The 15,912-nt window shown below is 37.9% G+C and overlaps 1 protein-coding gene across 6 annotated transcripts in view; it reads left to right on the top strand.

The window, feature by feature from the left end:
* The window catches only part of auts2a (activator of transcription and developmental regulator AUTS2 a), a 568,280-nt gene that overhangs the window by 160,385 nt on the left and 391,983 nt on the right, over positions 1-15,912 (top strand). The window contains exon 1 of one of the 6 annotated variants that reach the window (XM_056466222.1): positions 8,705-8,907. The exons of the other annotated variants lie outside the window; for them this stretch is intronic. Coding sequence (XP_056322197.1) covers positions 8,860-8,907 — 48 coding nt within the window. The 5' untranslated portion in view covers positions 8,705-8,859. Of the gene's footprint in view, positions 1-8,704; positions 8,908-15,912 lie in introns of those variants that run through there. 6 annotated transcript variants of the gene reach the window in all.

The raw sequence follows: 15,912 nt of genomic DNA, 5'->3' as shown, positions 1-15,912 counted from the left end.
TGCAATCAACCTCTCGTAAACGCAAATTTCTAATCAGCCAATCACATGGCAGCAACTCAATGCATTTTGGCATGTAGACATGGTCAAGACGATCTGCTGCAGCTGAAACCTTTAAATGTGGCATGGTTTTTGGTGCCAGATGAGCTGGTCTGAGTATTTCAGAAACTGCTGATCTACTGGGATTTTCATGCACAACCATCCCTAGAATTGTCTGAAAAAGAGAAAATATCCAGTGAGTGGCAGTTCTGTGGGCTCAAATGCTTTGTTGATGCCAGAGGTCAGAGGAGAATGGCCAAACTAGTTCGAGCTGATAGAAAGGCAACAGTAACTCAAATAACCACTCGTTACAACCAATATATGCAGAAGAGCATCTCTGAATAAACGACACGTCCAACCTTGAAGCGAATGGACTACAGCAGCAGAAGACCACACCGGGTGCCGCTCCTGTCAGCTAAGAACAGGAAACTGAGGCTTCCTAAGAACAGGAAACAATTCACACAGGCTCACCAAAATTGGACAATAGAAGATTGGAAAAATGTTGCCTGGTCTGATGAGTCTCAGTTTCTGCTGCGACATTGGGATGGTTGGGTCAGAATTTGGCATCAACAACATGAAAGCCTGGATCTATCCTGCCTTGTATCAATGGTGTAATGGTGTGGAGATATTTTCTTGTCAAACTTTAGGCTCATTACTACCAATTGGGTATCGTGTCAACGCCACAGCCTACCTGAGTATTATTGCTGACGATGTTCATCCCACTGTTTACCCATCTTCTGATGGCTACTTCCAGAAGGATAACGCCTCATTTCATAAAGTGTGAATCATCTCAGACTGGTTTCTTGAACATGACAATGAGCTCTCTGTACTCAAATGGCCTCCACAGTCAGCAGAACTCAATCCAATAGAGCACATTTAGGATGTGGTAGAATGTGAGATTCGCATCATGGATGTGCAAATCTGCAGCAACTACGTGATGCAAACATGTTAATATGGACCAAAATCTCTGAGGAAGATTTCCAGTAGCTTGTTAAATCTATGCCACGAAGTATTAAGGCAGTTTTGAAGGCAAAAGGGGGTCCAACCCTGTACTAAGGTGTAGCTAATAAAGTGACCGGTGAGTACTCAAAGTACAAATTACTGCAAAAAGCTACTGAAATATGTTAATAATCGAGAAGTTTTAACTTAATTGATTTCCACTTCTAGAAAATAGCAACTGTTAGTTCTCCATCGATCTTAGTACACAGTTTAACTACAGAAGAGTCAAGCTTTAAATAGGAAAATTATTGAAATTCTATTTGGTTATTTTTTTGTGTGAGATGCTAATGGTCTAATCCGATTCAATAATCTATGCTAAGCTAAGCTAAAAGTGCTCTCGGTAGACCCAGAAATCAGTTGAATTGATTGAAAAATGGTATAATTAGTTGTTTAAATCTAGGGGAGTAATAAACCCAGTCTTTTTCCCCAAAAAGTTGAGTGTTCTTTTAAATTGAAACTTTGAATTGCTATTATTGCTATACACATTAATGGAAAAATGAAGTTTAAAACATGAATCTGCACCAAAATGTAATGCTCAACATTTTGTGTTTTTCCCTTTTGTCTCTCTTTCTATCTTAAATTTGCAGCACTGCTATCCTCAAAAGACTAGCACTAAAAGCATTAAAAGCATTAGTGGAGGTTTTCCCTTGTTTGTGGTGCTCTCTCTGTGTGTGGCATCTGGTTAAGTGGTTAATTTGAGAGATTGCGAGGGGCTGTGGAGATGTAGCACAACGGTGCCAGGGGATCAGCTGTGGGATGGCCTGTTGTTCTGTTAGCATGCCCAGGGCAGGGCCTCGAGTGTCAAATGAGCACCCGGAGCTGTTGACTCCCGGAGCCGAGGATGTGGCTTCCTGCTGGTCCAGCAAGCCTGAGGCGCTTATACCCTCAAGCACAGAACATACTCTGTGCTATATGTGTGTATTGCTGTGCGTTTGTGTCAGTGTGTGTTTTTGCAAGAGTGAGTGAACAGAGTGCTTTCCTCCACATGAAGCTGTCTAAAGAGAAGAAATAGGATATGAATGGCCTGTTTTTACCTGGTATTAACATGCTTTCAGTGGTTATCAATGGTCAGCTGAGATTCCACCTGGTATTAAAGGAATAGTTGACCCCAAATTTAAAATCTACTCACTTTTTGCAGGTTCAAAATCTGCTTGGGTTTCTTCATTTTAATACAACAAGATATTCTGAAGAAAGCTGAAAACCTGTAACTACCGACTTCCATAGTAGGAAAAGCAAATATAATGGAAGTCAATGTTTACAGGTTTTCGGCTTTCTTCGAAAGAACAGAAGAAATAAACTTAAAAGACATCTGTACAAGTGAAAAGTGAGTAAATTAAGACAGAATTTTAAGTTTGGGGTGAACTAACCCTTTAACATGTTCAGAAGTGTCTCATGCGACCATACGTCATTGAAGACACATTTAAAATGTTTTAGATGCTGCTTAATGCTGTATTTAACATCATCCACTTTGGATTGTAATAAAAAAGCAGGTACAGTATAAATAAGGGCGTTTACAATATATATATATATATATATATATATATATATATATATATATATATATATATGCCGGATTAATTGGTGGTTCATTCCGCTGTGGCGACCCATGATAAATAAGGAACTGAGCCGAAGAAAAATTAATGAATATATTATATTCAAATGCAGCTGAAATTACCACAATCTTCATTGTCACACAATCTTTCAGAAAGTCTTTTAATAACTTCTTATCATTGCTGCTGAAAATTGTTCTGCTGTTTACACTATTTTGAGATTGCTTGTCTACTTGTCCTGCAATACAGTACCACTGAAAAACAAAAACCTTTGATTTTATAATCCTACATCCATACCAGTCGATGTCAGTGAAGGTTTAATCATAGAAAAACAATGCTAATGTTTATTTGTGAACAATCAACACTTAATGTTATGTATATGACCTATTTCATGATTAACTAGCCTCTGTTTACCAGTACAGCTATTGCATAACAAAGCATGGTTTTTGCAGTCTTGTAGTGTTTCATAATGCCAAAAAAATGCCATACTATGACCTTTATAAAGTTATCTGAACAATTTTGAAACACAAGCTTACTGCAGCTCCTCATGGCCTCTGATTTCAGATTTGCATTTTATACATTCCTTGCTGTTTAACAGGACAACAATAGCTGTTGACAGGGAAAAGATAATAATATTATGAACATGGTAACAAGATGATGAGTGCGTTCACCGTCTTTGTACACAACAGGCACTTCTTGTATAATTATTTTTTCCTTGCTGTGTTTATTTCACCGTTTTAGTCTCAGGGGCCTCTGTGTCTCTTTCTAATGGACACCAGAATATCTCTCTAATCTTATTTATTTACTGTTTTTCTCTGTCTTTTTGTGATTTGTCCACGGGGTGCACAGTCAAGTGGAGCGTGTGTGCGTATGTGCATGCATGTGTGTTGTTGTGGGTGGGATGTGAACATGCAGATGCTCTGTCACAAAGATTTACAATAGCAATGGGTCTCAATGAACAACATAGGATGGATCAACAGCTACAGCCTCAGGGTTCGTGCGTGTGCTAAATCTGTTGTTCATTTATCCTTGTTTGTCAGTACATCTTCCAGTGATGACCCTAGAATACCTTTCCGCATCTTATTTCCGTGTTTTGGAAATAGATGAGACAAAAGAAACAACAGCAACAACAACAATTTGGCCTGTGGTTATGCTGTGGCATTCAGCTCAGTTCAGTTTGGCTTAGGAATTGCTCTACTGATTAGGACACAGTTTTTATTTTTATTTTAATGTGTCTTTGTGGGGATGAAATGTCAGTAGAAGTATAATAATTCAAGTTATTTTAGACCTTTTAAGGACATTTTTTTCTCCATAAGGTAAATATCTCATAAATCATACAGAATTATATATTTAAAAAATATAAACATGCTGAATATTTTCTGTGAGAGTATGGTTTAGGGGGAGGGTTGGGCTTAAGGAACCAATTATACAATTTGTTCAGTATAAAAATCAATAGTAAATTCTATGGGAACATAAAAAAACATTTAAAAAAACTTGTGTGCGGGTGTCTTGTATTTCTCACATTGTGGGGACCAAATTTCCCAACCAGCAATACTAGTCAATACTGATGTTGTAGGGAGGATTTATGTTGTTCCCTTGAGAGAAATGACTCTTAAATCACACCGAATGAATGAGCGATAGTTAAATCTAGCCTTTTCCAAATAAGAAAACTAGCAAAAACAAAGCAATATTTACCAAAACAGCAATTTGAGACAGTAATCCATGCTTTTGTGACCACTCTGTTAGATTACTGTAGTGCACTGTATGTGGGGAGTATAGTGGGTCAGCTGTTGCCCGTTTGCAAATGGTGCAAAATGCTGCAGCACCTGTTCACTGGTTCATTGGTTGCCAGTGCATTTTAGAATACAGTTTAAAATTATTTGATATGTTTTCAACTTCTTAAATGGTCTTGCCCCACCTTATATCTCTGAGCTGATAAACCCCTATAAGCCCACTTGTTCTCTGAGGTCAGCTGATCAGCTGTTCCTGCTTGTGCCAAAAACAAAGCAAAAGCTTAAAGGGACTGTGCTTTCGCCGTGATAGGTCCTAGCCTATGGAAGGATTTGGTCTCTTGTTTGTTTTCATTTAAATCTTAAAACTCATCTTTTTTCATTGACCTTTGACACCTGATTTTATCTACTGGTTGTTTTAATATATATATATGCCTTTTTAGGTATTTAGCTATATTTTAGTCTATATTTTATGTCTTTTATATACTATTATGCTTGTTTTCTTGTACAATTCTATATATCACTTTGGCTTACATCTGTGTTTTTTAAAGTGCTCTATAAATAACGTGTGAATTGAATTGAGAATGAAGTATTTTGAAAATGTATAAATGCAGAATGTTCCTTGTGAGGTTTGGGTTTAGGGGAAGGGATGGGGTAGAAGGATATGCAGTCTGTACTGTGTAAAAGTCATTATGTCTATAAGTCCCCATAAAGATAGCTGTGCAAGTATATGCGTGTATGGGTTTTTTGTAACCTTCCATTTGTTGTAAATAAATGTCAGTCATGTTTGATTGGCTTTTTTATGCCGTAGCAGTAGATTTGGCAGCTTGTGTGAGATTGACATGGTTATCTGCCAACTTTAAATCATTTTGTTGATTCTAGTTGGCATGTGTTTAACGCTGTTGGAAAAACATAATTATTACTTTGTGTGTACTTGTGTGTGTGTGTGTGTGTGTGTGTGTGTGTGTGTGTGTGTGTGTGTGTGTGTGTGTGTGTGTGCGTGTGTGCGTGTGTGTGTGTGTGTGTGTGTGTGTGTGTTAGACACAAACGTTTCTTTAGTTGAACAAGATGTGTGAACTCAGTATGCTTATGAAATATTTCAGTAAATGTTCTCAGTAAGGAAAACAGACCTAAACAGAACCGATGGGATCATTTGTTTTGTAGGTCATGCAGTTTTTTCTCTTCTTTCGTGGTTTTTGTTGATTATGTCAGGACAGACATATTCTAAATATATAATTAAATGAAGTCATTTGCTAAATAGGTAAGGATGTTAATGTGATGTAACATTTTTTATTTGTTTTTTTCCAGAAAAACTAGTTGCTGAATCACATTGCTGGTTGCTGGTGACCCTTCAGTCTGGATTAGTATTGTTTATCTTTATGTTTAATGTGAAGTGGATTTTACTGTATCAGGAGATTAGACATTATCTGCTAGGCGTGCTCTCTAGAGCTTAAAGAGGTCATGCAGTATTTTCTTTTATCTTTTGGTAATACAAGTTTAATTTACTATGGTGGCATTATGTAATGTCTCTACCCAGTTTGCCTAAAGCATTTAATAAATCTTATAGCTACAAAAATATATATAGTTGTCACAATTATGAACACTGATTATTAACTGATTATGACATATCATCAGTATTCAAACAGTATTCAACAGTTTGGTTGGGGTATAATTTAACAAGCATTATAGGTCAAAGATATATTAGTGTTTAATATATTAATGAATATGTTATGTTACATTAGGCAAATGTACAATTACAGTTTACAGTGGGATCCAAAAATCAGATAGCCCTAGTAAAATATGTTTTTAATGATATTGTAATTTGTTTGTCTCACTTAAAATATACCCCCTAAACTGCATAAATATCTCTTGATTACCTCTATTTCACATTAGATATGAAGATGTAACAAAACAGAACAACAAACACACACAGTGATCCAGCCTTTGTGCTTTTTGCTGGTTACATTGCATCATGCACATTTATTTAGAAAATGACTTCATTTTAATATATATGCAAGTCTGAGCAAAACATGATGATCATTTTCTCCAGTGTGATTTGAAAGTGTTTGAAAAAGAATCTTGTAATTTGTTAGAAGGAGGTCATTTGACATTTGGGGGAAAAGGAAATTTCTTCACAGAGATAAATGACAGGCCCCGGTATACTTCAAACCAAATCTAAAAACAAACTGAAATGAAGTCATTTTGAACAAAACCAAGCCAAATGAAGTCATTTTGAACAAAACCAAGCCAAACGAAGGTCATTTTGATTTTGAAAATCAGTTTGAAACAACTTACCAATGCAAGCCATTTGGGAGTTTGTTTTGCCTCTTAAACTCCTTTGAGCTACTATTGGTCTGTGGTGATTAAGCAATCAGTGGGTGTGTTCTAGAACTCTGCCTTGATGTGCTATTGATTTGTATCCTTTATTGTTCACATTACCAACATGAACACCTTGGAGTGCCAAGTAGCAAAGCACAGGTGCAGATACTGTAAATACACACCTGTATGATTGCTCATGGAGAAATTGCTCAATGAGGGTGGGCACATCAGGAGCAACATTTAGTGTCTGTCCTGATAAAACGGAATAAGCAGAAGGAAAGTGATTGAGCGAGTGAGTGAGTCTTTTCAGTCAAACATGGAAAACAGCATTTTTGAGACTAAAAATTCATAAATCTAATAAAATGCATGAAAAACCCTGCCGCTGTTGTTTTAGTGTAAACACCCCATTGAGTCATTGAGTTTTTGCTCAAGTGTTTGCTAATGCTTCATCACAAAGAGAGGATTTAATTCACATTACAATCAACAGCAGAGATGGATCATATACACACACAGCAAGTAATACATACACACCAACACCGAGCCATCATCACTTCCTTAAAGGTACTGATGACTGACAACATGACAGCATCAAATACTGACCTATCATATGTAATATCGTGTTTTTCATCATTTTTTGTGGATGTGTACATGCGATCTTTTTGAAAATGTTTTTTAAAATGGAAGGGAAAAACTTGCCAATTTTTGGCTACATCACTGAAAATGTGGATATGTGTTAACACACTTGATTAGAGCCCTAGAAAGTTTCTTAGTCCCTGTCCATACGACATGGGTATTTTCAAAACCACACTTCTTTTCTTGACGGTTTCACTGTTTGTCCACATGAAAACAGAGTATCACTTGCTGAAATCAAACTCTGAAAACTCTGGTCAGGATGAAGATTTTATGAAATGCCTGGTACTGTATAGTGTGACACTACAATCTATGATGTCAGCTCATGATGTCAGCGGTGCACTGTTTTCTCATTTCTGATTGGCCAACGCCCATACATCTCATTCACACACATACACTACGGACAATTTAGCTTTACCAATTCACCTATAGCGCATGTCTTTGGACCGGAGCACCCAGAGGAAACCCACGCGAACACGGCGAGAACTAGCAAACTCCTCATAGAAATGCCAACTGAACCCAGCTGAGGCTCGAACCAGCGACCATCTTGCTGTGAGGCGACAGTACTACCCACTGCGCCACCACGCCCTCCTTAATTTCACACATTCACGGCAAAAGCATTGTGTAATACGCGTTGTTCACACCGTGGGACAGTTATCCACCTTTGTTCTCACATTTGCTTTGACTAATATCCAGTTTACTGACGAAAATACTTTATTCTCCATTTGGTCTGAACCCAGCATAAAAGTGTCATTATCACCGCCTGTTGGTTTGGTGTGCCCTTAACATGCATCGCAGTGTGTTTTAGTGTCTTCATGAAGACTGAGTTGTTGTTTTTTTTTTTGGGAAACCTGTTAAAATAAACGTGTACGTGTGGATTAGACCTTTTTCATTTGACGTTTACATTTCTATGCATTCTAATTAGATTTTGATTCACAGATTTTCATCCAGATCTTTATTTCCATCAAAATTGTATGATCAAAGCGATACGTCAGTGAAAACTGTCTGCAGATAGAGAGACAGTCAGATAGGAGATGAGAGATTGTGAGAGTGTGATGAGAATCACAGGAAAAAGAAAACACACCGACTGGAAAAGAAGCACAGCAGCAGATTTACAGAAGCACAGCAGTAAAGTAACCCAATGAATCATCCCAGACTTTTAGTCTTATACATTTTTTTTCGAGCATTGTCAAGCTGTCATAAAGCCGTAAAGGACAGAAAACAGATTGTGGGACGCATAGAGAGAGAGAGGCAGTGAAAGAAGCTGGATATCCTCTGGCTTTCTGGCATGTGCCATCGCCGATGAACACAAGCTGAAGCTTATTTGAAGCGCTGTGCTGACTTTCTGCCAAGAGAACCAGAAAGAGGGAGAGAGAAAGAGAGAGAGAATGCAAAGCGAGAGGGAGGGAGAGTGAGGTAGAGAACGAGACTGAAAGACGCATAAGCAGACAGAGAGATTGAGCTCTGGTGGAGAAGACCGTCTGCATTCAGATCTCCATCCTCTGGCGTTGTGCACTGACACTGGACCTCTTGCCCCGTCTGACCTGTCCCGTTGCCTGCAGGCACACTACACCTCCGGGCCGACAGACGACACCATGATTAAGTCCAGCTGGTTCTATGTCAAGTTCAAATATAACGAGAAGGTGAGTCACTATAGTGTCTCTTTTCCTCTTGAACTTCGGTATTCGGTTTGGTGTTGAATCTGATTCTGTCTGTAATCTGAAACCTGCCATTGATCTGTTGATAACCTGATGGTGGGATATGGATAGCTGAATATGTGTGTGTGATGGTCTGAAATCCTTCTCATGCATTTTGAAATAGTCATGCCGGCATTTTGAAGCATTGCATATTTAATCAAGCTTGACTTTGCCACTAAGGGCCACGGTTTAAATTTTTATTCTAAGACATTTTACGGTTTCTTTAGAACTGCTGAATTGCATGTGCCCGGTGTGGGGAATACATGAACAAGCTGGTTTGACATTATAAATATTTGTGTCATTTGATAGAAAAATGGAGGCCATCACGGAGATGTGTACGTAAACATGTGTGTCTGAATGAGGTCATGGCCCCGTCTTGTCCTGTCAGCGGTGTTAAATTTTAATGCAGAGTGATATTCTATTCTTCAGAGAGGGAGATAGAAAGGGAGAGATGTGAGTAATAAGATGTGATGTTTGGTTGTTTTGTCAGATATCTTAAGGGTTGTTGTGAAAGACATCCATCTATAGGTCAGTTTTGTTGGGGAGTTGTACCATAAGGTCGTATAGTTGCGTAGATTGCAAAACCTTATCATAGGTCACATGTCCACTGTGAAATATGAACTCGATCCAGTTAGCCACAGACCTGATGCATTACACAGTGCTGAAGGGCAGACAGGGGATGACGGCTAGTGGTTAAAGAGCTCAGATGTTACACAAACGCTTGCTGCTTCAATTCCATTGGGGGCAACCTAGAAGATGAAGAACTAGGACAGGAAGTCACTCTTCTTTCTGATTGTTCTGGGAGGTATATTTCTGCTTTTTATTTTCTGCAAATATGAAAGGAATTTAATGGAGTCAGTAATTTTTGTTTATTTGTGAGTATGTGGTCTTTAGCCTCCCTGTTAGTGCAACCAACTTCTATTCAAAGTATCACCAGTTTGATCCCAGCTCAGACCATGTAGGGTGCAATGAGTCCAGTGGGTACCCTTGGGGGCTCGTCCAGGATAGGAGTGAGGTTTAGGGGGTAAGTGTAACACAGGCCAGCTAGTGAAGTGCTATGCAGGTAAACCTCAATCCTCTGACATCCAAAGGTGCTCCAGCGACAGATGCCAGAGGCCATGGCCTGTAGCCTTCTTGTTAGAGCAACGGACTCCCATGCAAAGAATCACCCTTTCAATCTCAGCTCAGACAGGGTTGGGTGCAGTAGGACTGGTGGGTTACATAAATGACCGAAAGGGTTTGCTGGTTTTACTCTCCTTTAGTTGTTGTTTGATGTGAAGCGGCTTTCACACCAGACACAGAAAGCACTGCACTATGAAACGCATTCATTTAAATGGCTTGTGCTGTGCAAGGGGAGGACTGTTGCTGTCCTGACCAAATCGCAAGAGTAGCGGAGTGCACCATCAAGTAGCTTGCATGTGCACCAGTCAAAGTTCAATATAACTTAATATTCTGATTTGTCGATATTTTGATCATGTACCCATGAGACACAAATGCTCACCAAAAAAGACAAGAACATTTCTATGTAGTATACCTGTTTCTGCCGCTTGTAATAGTGCTACTTTGCTGTCATTGCATTGCTGGTAAAATTACGCCTCTCGACTCATCAATAAAATGTGGTTATTTATTGGTTTGTGTTTTTCTTCAGTACTTCACAAAAAAAGTGAAGTCTTACAAAATTACTTTATACTATTTAATAACAAAACAAATAATTATTACAAAGAATATTTAGTTTCAGTGCATCCAGAATTTTTAGTTTCAGCCAGAATTTTCATTTCAGTTCACCCCAGAATAAAACATGTTTCCATTCACCCATACATTAGATTGATATATTGGCAATATATCATTTTCGTATTGATTTTGATGTGAATAATAATAATAATATGTTGTTATTGTTGTTATAACACTGTAAAAGTGTTATATTTTTATTTTAGAAAGATAATTTAGTTCTTCTGTTCTGCTATTTACTAAAACATTCCTTTATTTGATCACCAACATTTGACTTAAAGGCTAAAAAAATATATTTAAGTTAATGTATTTATCATTTTGGTCAACATTTGTTCAAATTTAATTCTTTTGTTCAACTATTTACTTAGATGTTCTCTTATTTGATTGGCAACGTGATCTAAACACGGTGATCCATTCCACTTGGCTACAATCAGACAATGAATAAAAAAATATGACTAAAGCCTGTAAATACTTTACTAAATCTATAGTAAGTATAGTAGTAAACAATTCTTTTTTTGCTTTGTTTGTGTTAATGAATGTAAACTTGACATTTGCAAATTATAGTATTGTTATTAATCTATATAGGTGCAATTAACAGTAGATGTTCTGTATTTGCTATCATCTGTAAAATGTAAAAACATGGCCAGGGTGAGTCTGTCAGAGGAAAATACTGTAAATGTGCTGTCCATTTTATCTGATAGTGTCAGTCCCATATTGCTCTGTTCAAGACCCTGTCATTCACCCAGGCCTCAGCAGCTCTTGTCTTTCCTCTGCTCCTCTCATTCTAATGCCCAAGTGTCCTCCTGTGACATGTGAACTGCTATAATTTAACACGGCACCTACCAGTACTCATAACTCAGTGTGTGTGCGAGTGCTAGACAGACAGGCAGAAATGAGGTTCAGACTCTGGACAGGAGAGCAGATGACAGTCTGACTGCGCTGCTCCCTGGTGTGTGAAAGTAGAGATTGAGAGAACGCTTTTGATTCAGGCCATGAAACGAGCGCCAGGGTGAGGAGTAAAAATATTCACTTCACACCTGATTAACAGAGCAGTGCATGAGGACTGAGAGAGATGAACTGAGAAATGTGGCTAGCAGAGCGCTCAACTACTAATTGAGCAGAGATGTGAGGGTTCGGTGTGTTAGAGGGAGCTCATATTGAACTGTGCTTTCAGATGAAGATTTTCTTTCTTTCTGATTTCATGAAAATCATCAACATTTGTGCACTGTTTAGTTCTAATAATAATTATTTATTTTAAAAAGAATAATGTTAAGGTATATATTGGTGTTTAGTTTGTAATTTAGTCAAGGAAGTCTAGTCAGTTTAGTCCAATTTGTATTTGTATTTATTTTATCATAATTAAAAAAAAAATAATCATTAAAAAATCATTAAAATCATTAAAACAATAGATTTTTTACTCATTTTAAAACTAAAATAAAAACTGATTGTGTCGTTCAAATCTGTCAATCAGTTAAAACCCAGCACACCTAAAGAAACAATAGGTGCGTAGGGAAAAAAAAATGACATCCAATCAATTTTTGAGCAAGGATTGATGGTTTGTTTGTCATTTAAAATCAAAATCAAAACCATAAAAGAACCTTACATTTCCCATTCTACTGCAATGTAAGTTTGCTATAAACATATATTGTCTTTATATATACCATTTAAAAAATGTAAAAAGTAATCAGTATGTTCATAGTTTTTAATGTCAATTGCCAAAAACCTTTTGTATTTTCATATATTGCTTAATAATGTCACATTTTGTGTAAGTGCATTTGGTCCCACTTTATATTAAGTGGCCTTAACTAATATGTACTTACACTGAAATTAATAATTAGTTACAATGTAATTATCATGTAAATACATGGATTTACTGTGCACTTATGCTTGATTAAATACCTGTATGTAATTACATCTGTAATTAACCTCTGTAATTACATTTGTAAATACACTGTTGACGATCCCTTACACCTTAACCCACCCTTAAACCTGTCCATACCTCCAAACCTGTCCATAACCCTACCCCTATCCCAACTCAAGAGGACCACAAGTGTTCTCAAATACATTATGAACACAGTAAGTACATTGTATTTATTTTTTAATGCAAGTACAAAGTAGTTAAGGACACTTAATATAAAGTGGGTTCGTGCATTTTAATAATACATTTTCAAAAGAAGTTTTTCATGTCACAATTTAATGCGTTTATAATGCATTTAAACTTTTATTGGGTTAGGGTTAGGTTTAGGGTTTGTTATGTGATAATTTATTGTTATTATAGTAAGTGTGTGTAACCTATGTAACAAGGACACACTAAAATAAACTCTAAAATCATTTAGAATATGCTTTTATTCAAAGAGGCTTACAGGTGAGGGTAAAAATAAAAAGTTAAATCATCAGAGAGCAGCAGTACACTAGCAGTACAGGTACACCTGTTTAACTGCTCGTTAATGCAAATTTCTAATCAGTCAATCACATGGCAGCAACGCAATGCATTTAGGCATGTAGACATGGTCAAGACGATCTGCTGCAGTTCAAACTGAGCATCAGAATGGGGAAGAAAGGTGATTTAAGTGACTTTGAAAAGGGTATGTTTGCCACTTATTACAACTGAGGTATGCAGAAGAGCATCTCTGAACGCACAACACGTCAAACCTTGAGGCAGATGGGTTACAGCAGCAGAAGACCTCACCGGGTACCACTCCTGTCAGCTAAGAACAAGAAACAGGCTACAATTCGCACAGGCTCACCAAAATTGGACAATAGAAGATGGGAAAAACATTGCCTGGTCTGTTGAGTCTCGATTTCTGGACATTTAGATGGTAGGGTCAGAATTTGGCGTCAACAACATGAAAGCATGGATCCATTTTGCCTTGTATTTTTGCAACGGTTCAGACTGGTGGTGGTGGTGGTGGTGTAACAGTGTGGGGGATATTTTCTTGGCACACTTTGGGTCCGTTAGTACCAATTGAGCATTGTGTAAATGCCACAGCCTACCTGAGTTCTGTTGCTGACCATGTTCATCCCTTTATGACCACAGTGTACATATCTTCTGATGTCTACTTTCAGCAGGATAACACACCATGTCATAAAACTCTAAGCATCTCAGACTGGTTTCCTAAATATCACAATGAGTTCACTGTACTCAAATGGCCTCCACAGTCACCAGATCTCAATCCAGGCGGGAGATTCGCATCATGGATGTGCAGCGGACAAATCTGCAGCAACTACGTGATGCTTTCATGTCAATATAGACCAAACTCTCAAAGGAATATTTCCAGTACTTTGTTGAATCTATGCCACAACGGATTAAGGCAGTTCTGAAGGCAAAAGGTGGTCCTACCCCGCACAAGTAAGGTGTACCTAATAAAGTGGCCAGAGAGTGTATAGAAATACAATGACAAATCGTTTTGCAAAAAAGTTTTTTTTAACATATATTATTTTTTCAGTCATACTGAAATGAAAAAGTGTGTTTCACAAGTGGTTTGTCAAGCCCACTCGCCTAAGTGGAGCACACTCAGAATTGCATAATCTTTTCCAAGAATAATGGCTGCTTATAAGAAGGTATCTGGTGCATATGGAGAAGAAAAGTGTGTCACCTGTGTCATACAGTATTAAATGTTGCATGCAATGCAAAAAGAAATTTTCTTCTTCCTTTCTACAGTTTGTTTTCCAATAAAGACATCAAAAACATCCATATGTAGAGTTACATTTAAATGAAAAATGCTCATTGCATGACTATTAATAACAATGTGTATTCAATCCTGCCCACAGAAATTACACAATTTGGCACCATCCAGCTCCAACGCAGCTGCCTAAAAGTTTCTAGTAACCCTGAAGATCTTAATTATCTTAAAGTAAGAGTTAATCTACCTGAAAGTGTTTTTTCCCAGAGCAGGATTGCACCTCATCCCCTGCACATATATACACGCTCTGCTCTGCTCTTTCACCGCTGTCGAGATCAAAGATGTTTGAATAATGGAAAGCATCCAAGCGTTGTTCTAAAAGCAGAGTAACTCTAGAGCCACAGTTCAGCCCTGTTGACCAGAAGGCCACTGATTTACCCCCTTCTGACATGTGTGGGCTATAGAGAATGCCAAATAGAGGACTGGAACAATCCACCTTCTTTTAAACAAGTTTAAAAACAAACAGGGAAAATAAGATATTTTGAATTTCTCATGGGCTGTGCACAGCGGTGTGTTTTGCTTTAATTGCATCAGAATGCTTTTGTTGTTTTAGTTGCGGACTGGAAAATGGCGAATTGTAAACGGCTCTCACAGAGAAGCATGCAGAGATAATTTTAGTGATTATGGGCTGCTTTTATTCTACCCCAGCTCTGCGAACAGTTCATTGCTCTGCTGTTGATGGAAGCCGTGTTCGACTGGTTTTATCCATATGGGTGGTCTGCTTCTAATGGTTATGCTGTCTGTCCGGGTGGTGGCTTGCTTTTATAGGCCACACCCTGTGCTTCTGAAAATGTTATTTGATTTGAGTGTTAAAAATGACTAAATTAAATAGATTTTTGCTTTAATTTGCTCTCTGAAATGGATCAGTTTAGAGTGATGGTAACAATACAGATTAATTGAGTTTAATTTGTGTCCACGTAAACGTACTCAGTGTCAAACGTATTATACATGTCAAATTCAGTTGCTGTATTTCACTACCATGGAAAAGTAGTAGAATGAGAAACTTTCTTTTTATATGTCATATACTAATTGAGTTTGTTTTAGTTCACAGTGCCTTACAGCACTTCTTTACAATATAATGAAATTCTACACACTCGTCTTTTTTCTTTAAAATTTTTCAGAAATCATTCCTGCAACTGACAAAGCGTAATCTTTATCTGGCACCCACTGGCCTCAGGCTATCTTTATTTTTGAGCTCGTTTTGTTCTATCAGTAATGTGTTTTCGTGGAAGATTGCATTCTCCAACTCTTTAGGAAAGTTGGTGTCAGATGAAGAGATGAAGGGAGAGTTGAACAGAGAGAGAGAGAGAGAGAGAGTTTGTATCAAAGAGAAGCAGCCATCTGTGTGAGTGAGCAGCAAACAGCTGGTGGAGGGGATGCAAGATGTCTGTACCAAGACTGACAAGATGGGGAATGACAGGAAACAGATTTCCTCCCGCTTTTTTCCCCCACTCTCTGAGCATGGCAAGCGGGCAGCCTGTGTGCTGTGATGCTTCCTCAGCCTCCAGATGCTGCTGTCCTCCAGTGTGTGTGTGTGTGT

Source organism: Danio aesculapii, chromosome 10, assembly GCF_903798145.1.
Source record: "Danio aesculapii chromosome 10, fDanAes4.1, whole genome shotgun sequence".
In the NCBI taxonomy this organism is placed as follows: Eukaryota; Metazoa; Chordata; class Actinopteri; order Cypriniformes; family Danionidae; genus Danio; species Danio aesculapii.
This window is presented reverse-complemented; position numbering and strand designations above follow the sequence as displayed.